The sequence below is a fragment of the Pteropus alecto genome, unplaced genomic scaffold (genome assembly GCF_000325575.1).
Source record: "Pteropus alecto unplaced genomic scaffold, ASM32557v1 scaffold49, whole genome shotgun sequence".
Classification (NCBI taxonomy): Eukaryota; Metazoa; Chordata; class Mammalia; order Chiroptera; family Pteropodidae; genus Pteropus; species Pteropus alecto.
In genome coordinates, this window is record NW_006443131.1 from 1669456 (window position 1) to 1687187 (window position 17732).

General features: G+C 49.4%; 1 protein-coding gene across 1 annotated transcript in view; it reads left to right on the forward strand.

The window, feature by feature from the left end:
- ASH1L (ASH1 like histone lysine methyltransferase) overlaps window positions 1-17732 on the forward strand; it is a 93745-nt gene that overhangs the window by 25312 nt on the left and 50701 nt on the right. The window contains 2 exon segments of the mRNA XM_025040823.1: window positions 1-3331; window positions 15890-16036. The exon segment at window positions 1-3331 is cut by the window's left edge and continues 17 nt beyond it. Of these exon segments, the coding sequence (XP_024896591.1) occupies window positions 1-3331; window positions 15890-16036 (3478 nt within the window).

A 17732-nucleotide genomic window follows, 5' to 3' on the forward strand; every position in this document is an offset into this window, starting at 1 on the left:
GACGGCGCCCTCCCGCCGCCGTCGCCCGCCGTGGCCGTGAACCCCGTGGCCAGGAGTCCGCCCGAAGCTGCTTCGCAGTTGGCTCCGAACCCGTTGCTTCTGAGTCCGCCCACAGAACTGATGGAAGAAATGTCGGAATCTGGCGGAAAGACCCCGTTTCCTTCCGAAAGTCCCCACTTGACCCTCGGCCACAGGTCTGTGGGTCACGGCATGAATGTCGAATGTAAAGGGCTCGATAAAGAGCTAAGTGAGTCGAAGGCGACGCACCTAGACATCCCACGCATAAGCTCTTCTCTGGGAAAAAAGCCAGGCTTGGGTTCCGAATCCAGTATTCACGCAGTCACCCCTTCGGTCGTCAACTTCACCAGCTTATTTAGTAGCAAGCCCTTCCTCAAGCTGGGGGCGGTCACCGCCTCCGACAAGCACTGCCAAGTTGCCGAGAGCCTGAGCGCCAGTCTGCAGTCCAAGCCACTAAAAAAAAGGAAAGGACGAAAGCCCCGGTGGACCAAAGTGGTGGCGAGAAGCACGTGCCGGTCTCCCAAAGACCTCGAATTAGAAAGATCGGAGCTTTTTAAAAATGTCGCGTGCGGCTCCCTGTCGGGCGGGAGCTCCGAGCCTGCCAAGTTCCTGAAGAGCATCGGCCCGCCGTCATTCGTGGATCACGCCTTCCTCAAGCGCCGGCTGCCGAAGCTGAGCACGTCCACGGCGCCGTCCCTTGCTCTCTTGGCTGACGGCGAGAAAGCATCGCGTAAGTCCTTCGCCACGCACAAACTGTCCTCCAGTATGTGTGTCTCGAGTGACCTTTTGTCTGATATTTATAAGCCCAAAAGAGGGAGACCGAAGTCTAAGGAGATGCCGCAGCTGGAGGGCCCACCTAAGCGGACTTTGAAGATCCCTGCGTCCAAAGTGTTTTCTCTGCAGTCTAAGGAAGAGCAAGAACCCCCGATTCTACAGCCGGAAATTGAAATTCCTTCCTTCAAACAAAGTCTGTCTGTGTCTCCTTTTCCGAAAAAGAGAGGCAGACCTAAGAGGCAAATGAGGTCACCAGTCAAGATGAAGCCACCCGTCCTGTCGGTGGCTCCATTTGTCGCCACCGAAAGTCCGAGCAAGCTAGAGTCCGAAAGTGACAACCAGAGAAGTAGCAGTGATTTCTTTGAGAGCGAGGACCAGCTTCAGGATCCCGATGATCTAGATGACAGGCACAGGCCAGCTGTCTGTAGCATGAGTGATCTCGAGATGGAACCAGATAAAAAAATTACGAAGAGAAACAATGGACAATTGATGAAAACGATTATCCGCAAAATAAATAAAATGAAGACTTTAAAGAGAAAGAAGCTGCTGAATCAGATTCTTTCAAGCTCCGTAGAACCAAGTAATAAAGGGAAAGTGCAATCCAAACTCCACAACACGGTGTCGAGCCTTGCCGCCACGTTCGGCTCGAAGCTGGGCCAACAGATAAACGTCAGCAAGAAAGGAACCATTTACATAGGAAAGAGGAGGGGCCGCAAACCAAAAACCGTCTTAAATGGCCTCCTTTCTGGTAGCCCTGCCAGCCTCGCTGTCCTCGAGCAGACGGCTCAGCAGGCGGCCGGGTCCGCGCTGGGACAGATCCTCCCCCCTTTGCTGCCTTCGTCTGCCAGTAGTCCTGAGATTCTTCCGTCTCCCATTTGCTCTCAGTCTTCTGGGACCAGCGGCGGCCAGAGCCCCGTAAGCAGTGACGCGGGCTTCGTCGAACCCAGCTCAGTGCCATACTTGCATCTACACTCCAGGCCGGGCAGTATGATTCAGACTCTTGCAATGAAGAAGGCCTCCAAGGGCAGGAGGCGCCTGTCCCCTCCCACTCTGCTGCCGAATTCTCCTTCGCACTTGAGTGAGCTCACATCTCTGAAAGAGGCGACCCCTTCTCCCATCAGCGAGTCCCACAGCGACGAGACCATTCCCAGTGACAGCGGGATCGGGACAGATAACAACAGCACTTCAGACAGGGCGGAGAAATTCTGCGGGCAGAAAAAGAGGAGGCATTCCTTCGAGCACGTTGCTCTGATTCCCCCCGAAACCTCGACGGTCCTGAGCAGTCTTAAAGAAAAACACAAACACAAATGCAAGCGCAGGAACCCCGATTACCTCAGCTACGACAAGTTGAAGAGGCAGAAACGGAGACGGAAAAAGAAATACCCCCAGCTCCGCAACAGACAGGATCCAGACTTTATCGCAGACCTGGAGGAATTAATAAGTCGTCTAAGTGAAATTCGAATCACCCACAGAAGCCACCACTTCATCCCCCGAGACCTCCTGCCCACCATTTTTCGAATCAACTTTAATAGTTTCTATACGCACCCATCTTTCCCCTTAGACCCTCTGCACTACATTCGAAAACCTGACTTAAAGAAGAAGAGGGGGAGGCCCCCTAAGATGAGGGAGGCGATGGCCGAGATGCCCTTCATGCACAGCCTGAGCTTCCCGCTCTCCGGCACCGGGTTCTACCCGTCCTACGGCATGCCTTACTCGCCCTCCCCGCTCACGGCCGCCCCCATCGGGCTGGGCTACTACGGCCGGTACCCGCCCACCCTCTACCCGCCGCCCCCGTCCCCGTCGTTCACCGCTCCCCTCCCGCCTCCTTCCTACATGCATGCCGGCCACCTCCTGCTCAATCCCGCCAAATACCACAAGAAAAAGCATAAGCTGCTTCGACAGGAGGCCTTTCTCACAACCAGCCGGACCCCCCTTCTCTCCATGAGCACCTACCCGAGCGTGCCCCCCGAGGTGGCCTACGGCTGGATGGTGGAGCACAAGCACAGGCACCGCCACAAGCACAGAGAACACCGGTCCTCGGAGCAGCCGCAGGTGGCCGTGGACGCCGGCTCCTCCAGGTCCGTCCTGGAGTCTCTGAAGCGCTACCGCTTCGGCAAGGACGCTGTGGGAGAAAGGTATAAACATAAGGAGAAGCACCGGTGTCACATGGCCTGCCCCCACCTCTCGCCTTCGAAGAGCTTGATGAACAGAGAGGAGCCGTGGGTCCACCGGGAGCCAGCGGAGCCCAGTCCGCTGGCCTTGGGGTTGCAGACGCCGCTGCAGATCGACTGCTCGGAAAGTTCTCCGAGTCTGTCCCTTGGAGGGTTCACACCCAGCTCTGATCTGGCCAGCAGCGACGAGCACACAAACCTTTTCACAAGTGCAATAGGCAGCTGCAGAGTCTCGAACCCCAGCTCCAGTGGCCGGAAGAAGGTATCCGACAGCCCTGGACTGTTTTCTGCACAGGACACTTCCCTAAGTCGGCCTCACAGGAAGGAGCCCCTGCCTTCCAGCGAGAGGGCGGTACCCACCTCGGCAGGTAAGAGGGTCGTCGTGTTGCCCGTCATTCGTGTCGGAGAAATAGGTTTCTTTGCCCACCGGTTGCATGTCCGCGAACTTTCACAGGTCTCCTGCTCTTTGTTTTCAGAAGTACGTTTTGAAATGTCTTCAGAGTTTTCAATTTCGATAGATGTACGAAGCGAGATAAGGCAGGTCTTGGCATTAATTTTGAATTTTGAGAAGAGATTAAAAAAAAAAAGAAGTAACATGTTTCGGAAATCGGGGAAAATGCTTTCTCTTTCTTATGCAAAGTGTTTCTTTAGTAAGAAATGGCTCATTGATATCCGTTAGTAGCTGTTGGGGTTTTTAGTATATACTAATCTAATAATTATTACTAACCTAATAATTAGAAATGCTTCTGTGTTACAGGAAAATGTTATTCCGTATGTTTCCTAATAAAAATCTAAGCATTCAAATTACTGACTTCGTAAAATTTAACCGAAAATTCAGAGGGACTTTATTTTACAGAGTACCTTTAAGCATCTTTACGAATGCCGCTTCAATTGGATATGAGATGACTCGAAGCAAATCTAGATAGTGCATTCGTAACGTCTAGAAAGTGTCTTTTAAGAATCGAAAAGAGGATAGAAAACAATCAAGAAAGAGGAAGCATTGCCCATCCACTCAGAAGCCGTCTCTAAGTCAGGAGTTTTTTCTGAAAGATCTCAACCCTAAGGGTTTGCGAATTAACTCTAGGAAGTCCGTAAAACCTCTGATGCTGTAAGTTAATTTTGTGTCTGTGTGCGTGTGTGTATTTTTTCAGGAGAAAGTCCATACATTTCATCCGATCTCCAAGTAAACTCTTTAAGCCTCAATATCCCTTCCTATAAAATGGGATTAGTAGGGTTATTAGAAGCAAATGAGATTACAGTGTTAAAGTGATTTGCACAAAGTAATCAGGCAGATGTTAATTGGCATTATTCTCCCAAAAGATTAAAAACAATACATTGGAGGAAATGAGAAGCCCCTCAAAGATAAGAGTTTTTGTTCCTGATTTTCATTATTTATGAACTTTTGAAAAATAAAAGCCACCTTGGTGGAGAAGCTGAGCATTTTTTAGTTTTTGACAATGTAATAAAGAAGGGGGAAATCCTAAACTTTAATTACGTTCATTCAACAAAAAATTTTTTGACATCTTTAAAATTTCTTTAATGATGGAGAGGCGGTCTATTTATAATTATATTAGTGAATTATAATTAGTAATTGTAATACTCTTGGAGAAAATAGGATATTAATTCCCTCACTACTTTTTTTAGATTTTATTTTTTAAATTTATTTCTAATTATAGTTGACAATACAGCATTAGTTTCGGGTGTAAACATAGTGAGTCAACATTTATATACCTTACAAAGTAAACGATCACCATAATAAGTCTAGTGATCGTCTCAGCAAACTGGTAACAGATAATTTACTCAATGCCAGTTTTTGAATATCAACTATCTGCCAGGCGTTCTACTCTGTGGAGCCTCATGGAACTTATAGTGGAAGAGGTGGGGAATAAAGAACAGAATCACACATTAGATGTCATTAAAATTGTTAATAAGGATATATTTTAAAAGGGAGAAAAGCCAGGTTTTATGAGAACCTGACTGAGGACCTAACTCAGCCAGGCTTCCCTGGAAACGGACCTTCGGCTGCTGCCCACAGGGGGAGCAGCAGGCGGTTGGGTGCACAGAACCCGCTCGGCCGTAGCATCTAGCGCCGTTCCAGGTGCTGGCACGTAGTGGAGGGTACAGATCTGGTATTTGGCCCCGTTAACTTTCAGCTTAGTGAAGAAAGATAAACAGCAGAGTGGTGAGCACGTAAATAATTGTGTAATGGAGAAAAATGCCACCGAGTTCGTGTGAGAGTGTTAGGGTGGGTAATTGAGGGGAGGGGAGGGGCTGCCTGACTCTCATCCTGTTTAGATGAGAGTTACTAGTTATGGCTTTAGGATAAAAAATTGGAACTTGAAAGGTAAGAAGCCACTAGCTTCCCAAGCTGAGGATGAAGTGACGAGCGCGTTTGCAGATCCCGGCCAGAGAGGGACCTGAGATAGTTAACAGACCGGGAGAGCGTGCATCCTTAGGGCGGAAGAGGGCTGGGAAGGCGGGTGCTGGGCGAGCCGGACGAAAGAAAGACGCCGAAGCGCACGTGCAAGATTTCAGGTTTTATACTAAGAGCAAAAGACACAGGAGTATTGATTTGAGATTTGCATTTTTAAAAGATCGTTCTGGCTCACGTGTGAACGTTGAATTGCGGAGGACAGAAATAGTCACAGGAGACCGGTTAGGCAGTTACAGCAGTCGGCACGAGATGATGTTACTTAGACGGAGATAGTGGCAGACTCGTGTCTGCACGTCTGAGAGATTGTGGTGCTGTCTGTCCCCAGATACAGAGAAGACGGGAAGAGCAGATTTGGGGAGCGTGCAGGTTTGCTTTTTAGCATACGTAAGCTTTGGGGTGCCTTTCGAACACTCAGGTGGCGGTGTCGAGCGGGCAGCTGCACAGCTGCTCCCGGAGCTCGGTGGAGATGTGGGAGCTGGAGATAGGGGCATCGCACTGAGTTTTCGCGTGTCAGCGCGTCTCATCCAGCTGCCTTCTGGGAGCTGCGAGACGCGGGTGTGCTCTGAGAAACCACGCGTGAGTGACACGAGAGTGTGCTCTGAGAAACCACGTGTGAGTGACACAGCTGCCCCGTCATCCCGCTCCCCTGTTCATCAGTGGTACACGAGCACTCTCCAGAAACCCTGTGAAAAACAGACCGTCGGTTATGAATCACCTGTCACTCGGTTACCACGAGTGATGTTGTCCCTACAGAGAGAGGACGCAGAGCGAGGAAGGAGGGCCTTGGACAGCTCTGAGGAGCTGCAGCTTTTAAGGCAGTGGTTGCAAACAACCAGCTTCTGGCTGATACGTGACCTTTTGTGATGATCTATACAGTTTTTAAGAAATTAATTACTCCAATTTTTAAATCTGGAGATTTCACATAAGACTTCAGAATTGTGCTTCTCTTTTAAAAAAATCAGAACATCTGACAACAGCGCACGTGTTCTGGGTGACATTGGTGACTGGGTCTCAGTAACGCCCACGCCCCGCCCCTCCGACTTTAGTTGGGACAGGCACCCTTCAGGTTGCCTCGGCCCTCACAGGCTCCTGTTGGGTGTCATGTAGGGCCCAGTTCGGCTCAGTAGTGAATGTGCATCTGGCTCCAAGGGACACTTTAGTTTGCGGTCCCTAATTTAGGAGTTGTAAGAAGGCGCTCACAACAGGTGGGGAAATTGAGGTGGAGGGGAGGTGAGATGACAGGTCGGCTGTGTCACCTGCATGGTTATTAAAGTCACCCGAGGGGCCAGTTAAAGGATTTGGGTGAGGACGAAGCGAGCTCGATTTCAGGGCCCTCAGCAAATGAGACAGCAGCGGAGTCTGACGAGGTGCTCGTTCTGCCTTGACGAGAACTTGCCCTTTTCCCCTCTCTAAAAAAATAACGTCCGAAAACATTGAGACCTGCGAAGTCACTGTCTTGACGCCGGTTCTGTCACGGACTGGATATCCTACAGTTCGGTTCTGATGCTAACCACCAGGAGTCAGGGAAGACCCGACCACTTAAGGGCAAAGTCCTCTGATGACTGCCTCCACTTAAGATGCCACCTGCAGCTGTCATTGTCCCAGCTCGCCCACACTTCTGCCCAGCTGGCTACTAATCTGAGGCTTCCCACTCTCTCTCTGGTTTGATAATTTGGGAGAACTAGTCAGAAAACTTACCGAAACCGCTTACTTCTGATCGCAGCCTTATCATAAAAGGACGCCGAGGGCATTGTCTGGGCGGGATGGGACAGAGCTCCCGTGCCCTCTGCGGCATCGGGGTGTGTTGCCCCCCAGCACATCGCTGTGCGCTCCACCCAGGAAGCCCAGCGGGGCTCTGCGCAGGTCGGGCCAGCGTCGCCACACGGGCGCGGTGGCTCGGGTGCTTGCCCTTGCTCCCCGCCATCCGCCGCAGGTAGGGCAGGCCCAAGGCCCAGCCCGCCGATGGTGCGAGTGCTCTTTCTCGGGACCAGCCCCATCCTGAAGCTGTCTCTGGGGTCCACCTTAAGTCACCTCTTTGGCATAACAAGGACATTGCTCTCAGGAAATTCCAAGGGTTTTCGAAGCTCTGTGCCAGGCATCAGAGACAAAGAAAAGATACACTTCCAATTTTTTTTTTAACTAGGACAGTTGTTCTTTATCGCATCGCAGGTTTGAACTCTCTTGTTAACTGGTCTGAATCTCTCCACCTTGACAGTTACTCTTGATGAGTGAGTAGTAACGTGACTCAATTTTCTTACAGGAACTTTTTTCGGGTGCACATGAAAACTGGTATATTTAGCCTTTTAAAACCAGTTGAAAAAAAGAAAAGATTTTCAGTTAAAGAAAATAAGTAGAGTGCTCAATAAGGCATAGAGTGCCTTCTATTGGATCACTTCGAAAGTCAGAACTTGTTTAGGAAAGACTTTGATTTTTTTATCTTGACTCTTACGATGCTAGCTGTCCCTTTGGCGATTATTTTGTGTCCGTCGTTTGCCAGGTACAAGAAATACAAACACGAATAAGACAATTTCTGCCCTTCAGGAATTTACAGTTGAGCAGAGAACATAGACATGTATACGAATAATTATCGAGAGTTGCTAAAATCTTGATATTTGCAGTGCGTTTTGGTGAGCGCAGCAGAGAGGGACTCGCTTGAAAGGAGCTAGGAAGATGTTTTGATTTCAGTGTGCAAGGAATAGAGGGTTGAAGACTTTCTCACAGGGGAGTCAGCTTCTCTGGGTCCGATGCCGCGCTGAGGGGGCTGGAAGCCCGCCTGGTATGAGGCCCAGGAGATGAGGCTGGGAAGACGGGCGGCAGCAGGTCGTGAAGCCTCTTGTTTCTCTAAGATACCAAGGACTTGGAGTTTACCCAGGAGGCAATGGGAGGTTAAGGGTTTAAAGCAGAGGAATGGTTTGCCGAGCTTGTGTTGATCACTCTGTGGATTAGAGAAAGATGAGGCACCAGTTTGGAAATCATCCCAGCAAAATAATATGGGGGCTTTAACTAAGGTGGCACTAGAGAGATGTATGCAGAAGAAGTAGATTTCAAGAGAGGTAAGGGAAGGAGATTTTAGAACGTCTTCACGGTACCCTCTCTCGGGCAGTTGGCGGCACAGTGACGTGATTAAGTGGAAGCAGAAGGGGAAGGTCGCACGTAGAAAATGGGTTTGGGTTTTACGCTGTTCAGAGAGAGACGGATCGGTAGCGCAAGGGAGAAATCAAACCTGAGCACAAACGTTCCAGGCGCGGTTGTCGCGGCCTTGAGAAGGCATGGTGGGTAACACTGAGGGCGGACGCCCGGTTTCCTGAGGGCGCCTGCAGTCAGGGGCGTCACGTGTGCAGAGAGCCGGGGGCGGGGGTGGGGCTGGAAGTAGACGCTGCTTTGGCAGATTGTCTCTTGTGACCCAAGAGCCGTCCGTGTAGTAGCACATGTTAGATTTCGGGGGTTCAGGGATGAGAGGAATGAAGGCAGTTAAAATTCCTACAGCTTGAAGCTTGTAGCACTTCTGACTGGTTTATTATTTTTACCCTTATAACGTCGAGAAAATAATTGCATCTTCTCAGTCCAATTATTTCAGCGTCACATAGTTTTTCTTGAGTATAAAATGAGCATAATTAAACTTCATGTTATTTTAAATTGAACTTCTCAGTCTTCACTCACTTGATATTTTTTCCATCTATAACTTGAAAAGATAGATTTATTACACGTTAATTGGTATCTTGTTGAAATGTCTAAAATCTACTTACTGTACGATGTATTACCGAATTGTCGATTGCCTTCGTGACATTGCTAGCCTACAACAGCTCTCCGTGGCCAAAGCTGGGAAGTTTAAGCAACAAAATAAATGACAGTATTGGATTGTAAACAAAAGAATAAGGTGAACATCCGTGAGTCCATGCCAAAATAAATAAATAGATAGGTAGATAGATAGATAGATAGATAGATAGATGGATTGACAGACGAAAGGGATGCATCTTCTTGACAGTGTACGTAGGCTATTCCCTTCGAGGAGGTGGAGCTTGATTCTCCTCTTGTTTATTATGGGCTGGATCTAGTGACCGAATTCCAAAGAACAGAGGATGGAAAGGGGAAAATGTAACTCCAATAAAGAGGCCTCACACACAGCACCGTAACCAAGTACAAGGTCACCGTCACCAATGAGAAGTCATAAAGGCAACGTGTACCCTCAGGTATAGCAGTTCAGTCCTGTGATATCCTGTGATGTTCTTTCCAAAAGCTCATAACCCCAGTCTAACCATAAGGAAACATTTAAAAAAAAAAAAGGGACATTGTACAAAATACCTGACTGGCACACCTCCAAAGTAGCAAGGGCCTGAAAAAGCAGGAAAGACTGAGAATCTGCCACAGATCAAAGATTAAGGAGACACGACAGCTAAGTACAGCGGGATACTCTTCTGCATTAGCTGTCATACACCAGCGGTCTGAAACCAGCCTGGCGCAGATGAAATTGTAGCGAAATTGCACGTTTTTAAGTGAGGCCCGGTTCCTCTGGTTTCACCCAACCCTAATAACTACTTCTGTTTCATTAGGTCTCTGTGTTAGGTGGACGTGACGTCGGCCTAGTGAGAAGGAGTTTCTGACTTCTAGTGTCATGTCTCGTGCCTGCGTTTTGGCATTTTCGACTCACGGCTGGCGGCGTATGCCAGGACCTGCGAACCGATTTCAAAGATGGGGCGAAGCAGTAGTACAGAGTATTTTTACATTTACAGGTTACAAATTACAGAATAAGCAGACGGTGGGACATTATCGTAGGTATTGATAATACCTCTTTTGTCCCCCAAGAATAAATTAGGGGTAGATTTTGTTTGGAAGAAGTATTCGCTGTAGGAGCATACCGGTCGAGCCAAAGCGTTCTGAGTTTCGTTTTCTTTTTAACTGAAGACCGTCAGCATCGATCAGATTTCGATTTCTTGCAGTTTCTCTAGTATGGCACACAAGCTCTGCCCATGAGTGATGTGTGAACGTGTGGAGATGAAATCGGAAACTTGATTGTAGTGGTTAGTACAGTTTTGGGAATTTCCAGAAGAATGCCATTTCAGTGAGTGATCTGATTTGGGCATTATGAGCAATCGCCCAATTAAGAGGGAGGGAGGAAAACAGACTTTGCAGCTTAAAAATGGCCAGAGGAGGCTCTGAGTCAGCGCCTTTAGCTGGTGAGTCAGAAGGACTGTGTTGCCTTTGGGAAGTGTGTTTCCCCCAGTTAGAAGCGGCCGTTTTTACCGTGGACCCAGCTCCTTACACCAGCAGTCAGCTCGCTGGGCAGAAGCCCCGCGGCTCCTGTGAGCCCCGGACCCCCGCGCAGGACCCACAGCTTGAACCAGGAAATCTCGACCAGAGGTTTCCAGATAGTTTGGTATTCAGTTGTGCAGCTTGCTTTAGTTTTTGTGGGAAGGAGTGATTTAAATGTTAGAAATTGGTTGTAAATGATTTGTTTTGATGCCATCTCCGAATGGACCGTGGTACAGTACCCTTCCAGATCCGGCATACGTTGTTTTACCTTCGTTCACCCAAAGGTATTTCTAGCGTGAGGACCCTCAACAGCCTGCTCGTTCACACCATTTCCCTGGTGGGCCTAGGTCTTCAGCACTGAACTCCCAGCACGGTGTGACCAGAATTCATGCTACGTTATGAAACTTTTAATAGTGGCTTTAGCCTGAAGAAATACACATTTAATCCAACAACTGTGCACTCACCGTGTTCTTTTGCTAATTTACAGTCGGAAATTCCCCGTTTCTTAGTCTGGGCTGCTCAGGGCTTCAGTGAAGTTAGGGGGAGTCTCTGTTCCCATGTCGTCTTTGTGATGTCCCCCCTCTTTCCCCCACCTCCCCCCGGACACTCTCATCTGTGGGATTTTCTCTGTCGATGCTGGTGCAGACACCGGGCATCTGGACACGCAGTAGTATCCTTTTTTACCTTAGCTTCGTTCCCGTTCCGCCTGTGCAGACATCAGTCAAGCTCCCTTGTGACGAATCAACTTCAGAACATCTTCCCGGTGTCCACTCGTTTTGTGTATGACGTAAAGGTTTCTGGGTTCTTACCCCTTTAAATTCCAGTCGTGTTCTTTTTTTGTTTTCTCAACTTCCTGGCGTTCTTATTCATGATTTCATCTTATGGTTTCGCTCTAAAGATACCATCTTTCCCCTGTTTCATCTAATTTGACACAGGTGTTTCCCCAAAACTCGCCTGTATCTTTAAAAGCTCATAGAGTAATGACCAGGTACAGCCCAGAGATTCTACACTCCAGACAGCATCCAGGCTCCCTCGCATCCCCAAGTTCATTTTTAATTCTTAATCTCCTCTTCGTTATCCCAGTCTACGATACTCTCTCTTTTCAGTTTCTCTCCTTACTCGTAATCTGCCCCGTTTTTTACATGACGGCCTCTGTTTTTCTAACCAAAGAAAAAATGCACTTGTATCTCAACTCACATTTATGTCGACTTCCAGCTCTGTTTAGGTACCACTTCCGTGGTTAATCCAGAATTGCTGCTCCCTTCACTCACGTGTGTAGAATAAACTTGGCAGGCTCGGAGTGGCTGTTTGACAGGGAGCTACACGAAACATTTTTAAAAGCTCCGATCTTTCTAATTCGAGGTCTTTGGGAGACCGGCACGTGCTTCTCGCCACCACTTTCGTCCACCGGGGCTTTCGTCTTTTCCTTTTTTTTGAGTGGTTTGCACTGGAGACTGGCGCTCAGGCTCTCGGCAACTTGGCCGTGCTCGTTGGAGGCGGTGACCGCCCCCAGCTTTAAGAAGCGCCTGCTAGGAAATAAACACTTCTGAAGCATCGTCTGACTGATGACGTTTCCACCCCGTAGATTTGTGAATCGAGGAATTCCCGTTTATATTTTCTGTTTCCTTCTGAAGTACTTAATTATTCAGCCGTACACTACATGGAAAGAGAAGCGATGGGAACTCTGATATCTGAAACGGTGCGTGTTCTCCGCGCGTGTTCTTTGAGGAAGTATCTGACTTTCTTAACCTGGAATACATACCCCCTTCTTGTCCCGTGAGCGGTGGAGTCTTCACGTGTCCCTCCAGGCACGTCTGCAGTGACCACCGATGAGACGTGAAGGAGCATTCGTCACATCGTGGAGACGGCAGCAGAGCAGTAACTCCCCTCTGGAGTCAGCCGTGATTTGGAAGAACCAAGGAGCCGAGCAGAGGAGCCGAACGGCTTTGTCCCCTGGCACAAGCCAGTGGAGAGGCCAGACGCCTTCCGCTTCTGCATCGCCGTCTGGCACATCCGGCTTGGTCGATGCCACCTAGAACATACTCCCAGCCTGGAGAAGCAGCGCTGAAGAGTCCGTGAATTCGAAGATTCACTTCAGGGGAGCTTTTCCCAGCCTCGTGGCCTACCAGCGGGGGGTACCTGTCACCCTACAACTTCTTAACATTTAAGATAAATTCTTAAATATTAAATATTTAAGATACTCTAGATTCGTTCCACTTCTAGGCGGGCATAAGTCCCTGCTCTTCTTTAAATTTTATTTTAATATCGAATGGTTGCCTGCCTACATCAGTGACTTTTAAATATTTGGGGCATAAAAATTCTGTGATAAACCTAAGGAGTCAATTTACGTAGAACAGTATAACATTTATAAAAACGCTCGGACTTTTTTACATTATCTCATTTTGGAACTCACAACAACCATGCGAGTTGGTGTGAGTCTTAAACCAGCGTTCAGGTATGTTTACTCGCCTAGATCTTACAGTTTACAGCAGAGCCAGGAGCCAGAGTCGCCATGCCTCGCTCCAGAGCCCACGGACTTGGCGCTGTGCTACACCCGACTCTGCTTTGCGTTCTGTTTTAGGGTTCAAAACATAGATCTGTTGGCGTCTTGAGATGGACGTGCTGGTTCCCTGTGGGCATCGTGTTGCTCTTCCCCAGCCGCATGACGGTGCTTGTAAAGCAGCCCGCTCCTGGCGGCGCTGGCGACAGCGTGTGCGGATGTCGCGTGCCGAGGCCGGTGGAGCATGCCTTCGAGCATCTTTCACAGGCGCCTCTGTGCGTTGGTCTAGATCAGCATTCTGCAGTCCTAACCCGGGTTGCTTTACGTCCTTAGGTAATATTTTTTCAGGTGTCCTCATCCTCTTCCTGCTTACGCAATGTTTTATGTGAACTCAGGGTCTAAATCTCGTGATTACCAAGCCCTAGAGACCTGTGTCTCGGGTACAGCTTTACTCCCCTTAAATGTGGAGAATGATCAAGAACAGCTTTGCTCTGTATGAACAGGGAATTCAAACGCTTTTAAAAATGAAAAACGAGAACCTTCCTTGAATGACGTTTAATGCCAGTCTCCTGTTAAATCCTAAGAATAGGCCACTGGCCTCCATTACTTTCAGGAAATGGAAACGGCTCAGAAGCCGAGTGAGCTAAGCCCTCTCTTTCTCAATTGTTTCAGTTTCTCAGGAATTGCCGTTCAGTGCTGCCAATAACGATCTCCGGGGATCTGACCCCCTTCCACCTCCCACTGCCTCCTCTGCAGCTCCCGACGGCACCCAAACCAGGAGCTCGGAAGAAAGTGCCTGGACCCTCTTTCCCCCCGAGGCGGGGGAGGCCAGGCAGGGCGAGTCTCAGGATATCCTGATGCTCAGAGGTACAGTCACAGCCTTCATCGAGACTTCCGTGAAGATGACCGGGAAGTTTGGGAAACGTTACCAGATAGCCCAGAGACCGAAGACGGAGCTTAAGAGTGGATGGCACAAGTGCCACCTGAAATGTGGCGCCCGATGACATACAGACCCTCAGTAAGCTCCTGAGGGCGGAGACTGTCGTGCGGTTTCTACAGCTCCCCCACCTCTGCGGCCCCTGGTACCGGGTACACCTGCCGTACTCAGGACATAGTAGTGTGTGGCTGGGGGGGACGTCACAGGAAGTGCTCTCCCGCCCGTTCGTCACGGGAGTAGTGATGGAGCTCGGCGTAGTCTCGCGCTGCTTGGCCACCGTGCTCTTCTGTCCTGGTCGTCTGCCTGAGTAGGAGATAGTTGTCTGTCCAGTCTATGCATTTTCGAGCATCGATACTTCGAGTCATGTCTTCACTGACGCCTGGGCTTTTACTTCTTAGGTGTTTTGTCGTGGCGTTTAGCTCTTTAATGGAAGTCTGGTCTGAACCAGTCTGTGAAATCCCTTTGTGTCTTTTTAACTTTCATCGAGAAGCGGTCTTGCTTCCTGGTGAGATCTGCCGTCAGCTGTCACCGTATCACAGAAGTAGGATTTCCGGCCATGACGTCATTTTCCCAGGAACCCGACTTGTTGCTCCATCAGGAATGGTGACGCCTCATCTTGCAGCTCAGCCGAGCAGCGCTAACGGTGCTTAACAGCAGTGGATGTCAGGTGTCACGTCATTAAACTGGAGTCATCGTTCACTGCCCCTCAGTGGAGGAGGTGTTAGAAACTTAGCTCCGTTTAGTTCTGTGCCCAGATTGTCCCTCGCTGAATTTAGTCACTTCATTACAAAGTCAGTTCTCATTTTGAGGCAGATCTTAAAAATCTCATCTTCAGGTATTTGATTTCTTGTACCTTTGTGCCTGCGGTTGTACGTAAGGCTTTTTGTTCCTACTGTTTTTCAAGTTAAAAGCGGATATTTCAGAGTGCTCCTGGTTTTTTGACAAACATGAAATGAATATTTATTATGTAGTCTAAACAGCTGGCTTCTTAGATCGTAAGGAACCCAGTAGCAGAACCGGGAATATTTTATTCAGGAAAATAATCTTTCCTGAGTGACATACTTCTGAGTAAGAGAAGTGTTAAATTATGCTGCATCGATTTGGGGTTTTGGTAAAAGAATGAGACCTTTTAAAAGGACGTTGAGTTTTTTTGTCTTCATGGGCTTTCGTGTATGTAAGCAAAGAACCTTAAGGGTACAGCTTTAAAAGAGGTTTATTCTATTCCATGGGTAAATTAATCACTTCTTCTAGAATATGCTGCAGAGGAAAAACAGAGACTATGAAAATAACCTCTGAGGATGACATAGGACGTGTGGGTTTTAGGTCCAACTCTTGAACTTTCGTCTCTGCTTCTGTTAAGCAGAGTGCTCAGCTCGACCTGCTCTTCTCATCCATCCCTAAGCACTGGAAGTTTTGTCAGTTTATGCGATCAGTCAGAGTCAGTAATCAGGATCAGATTCGATTCGAATGCTGTTAGTGATTTTTATCAGTAAAATCTGTTATATGCCTCGTAGCGCTAATGCAGAAAAACCGAGTCGTTTATTCTGTTCGTGCTTCACTAAACTCGTTTTCCTGTCAGCGTAACGGGACAGACGACGTGTCTGAGACCCGTGAAATTCTATCGGCAGCATCTGGTGTGGTTTGTGCTCTGCTTATCGCCTCCTCCTGTCCTGTTGTCTGCAAGGTCATGTTATTCCCGGGAACAGCCGTGGCCACCACGGAGCGGTTAGGTGCTAACAGAATGACTTACCGTGGTTTTTAGACTCGAGTTTTCCTATGATTTCTATCTTTTCCTGTCTTCCTAGGTTCCCAGCCAACCTCAGATAAGTCTTCCCAGCGGCCGTCAGAGAGCACAAACTGTAGCCCCGCCCGGAAGAGGTCTTCGTCTGAGAGCACTTCCCCAGGCACGTGCTGCTCATTTGAGGAGGCTCGCCTGTCACTCGTCAGCAGACGTACGAGACGGTCCCGTAGGCCTCGGAGAGGAACGGGAGTTGACGGAGTTGACGTTGACTTACAGCATACTCCCATCGGGAAGAGCAGAGCGGTCGTGGGTGTGGGAGTCGGCACGGTGTGCAGCGAAGCGGCGCAGGCCTTCCCTCTCTGCCCCTTCGTGTCCGGCCACGCGTGCAGTGGCCCTCCCTTCCCCGGGGTCCGCGCCAAGCGCCCAGCGGACGCCTGCCACCCCGGACAGGACTGGCCCGTCCACACACCCCGTCCCGGCGCATGCCGCCCAGCTGCAAACGTGGTCCCTCTCCCATCGTCACTAAGCCCTGGCCGCCCCGCGGCCATGGCTTTTCCAGTTTGAAGTGCGACAGCAGAACGCGCACGAGTCCCCTTTGCTCCTCCACAGTCTCCCGTAGATCTTAGCAGCCTCAGCACATGGTCGCTTTTCTCCCTGTTAAGTGGAGAACTGTCACCTTTTCACCTAAAGGAAGCGCTTTGCGGCCTCTCTCTGGCTTCTCCGAATCACTGGCACCGCTGCTCCTGTGCCGTGGGGTCGTTACTTAGCAGAGCCGTAGTGACTTGACGGCTAGCGCCACAGCGGGGAGACAGCTGACCCGATCACATCGCCGGCTCCTGGGTGGCTGTCGGGCGCGGACACTCAGGACAAAGGGGTGATTCTCGCACCATGCGGGACAGAGCGGGGCGGGACGGGACTTCTTTCCGCTGCTCGTAACACCGTGAAATGTAGCACTTAGGGACCGTTTCTGAAATTTTCCATTTAGTATTTTCAGACTGCCATAGACCGCAGGTAGCCGGACGGGGACTCCTTTAGTCCGTAGGGAATGGTTCCAAATGAACAGGTACGAGAGTGCGCAGACCGAGGAGCGGAGGTTGTAAGTGTCGAGTTAGAGGAGTTCGCAGATGCACTGCGGAGAGCCGGTCAGTGAAGTCAGTCTCCACGGTGACACGAAACAATCCGCGAGGTCATGAGACGCAGCTCTGTGCGTGTTTATTTCTAATCTCTACTGTTAGTAATGTTTACGTACTTAAATACGTGTAATCTCTCACGGTATAACAGATTTTCATAATTCATAGATTTACGTTGCATTCTTGATTTTCTTTTTACTGACGATAGTATGTGTGCCTTCCAGAAAAGAAGGAGAGGATGCTGTGTATCTGTCTTCTGACTTTACGAGGACCGGAGAGTGAGCAGTCATTTTGAACTTATCAGTGTTACCAGGGGAGATGAGAGTGTTTCTTTCAGGTAGTGGGAGGAATATAAGTAAGGGGGAGAATGGTGAGTTCAAGAAGCTAAATAAAAGAGCCAGTGTGGCCACCGTAGCGACAGTGACCGAGCACGAGTCTGGGGACCAGTCACGTAGTCTTGGTAACGCTTCGAAAACACTGAAAGTTTTAACCAAGGAAGCGACATGTTATTTCTTAGCTTTCTATCCAGGTGTCTTTGGTTAGGAGACCAGTCAAGATTTATGGTCTGAAAATTTAATTTGTTCCTCGGCGCCAGGCCTCTCTGCGAGCCCGTGTCGGCGTGCGGCTCGAGGGCGCGCGCGATGTCCGCCTTCGCTGTGTTCGCCACGTCGTGCTGGCTCAGGGCCTTGGCTTCTGCCCGCTTCCGGGAGGCGCTCGAAGCGAGTGAGGAGTGACTGATGTCGATGTGTCCCCAGACCACGATTCAGCAGACACGTT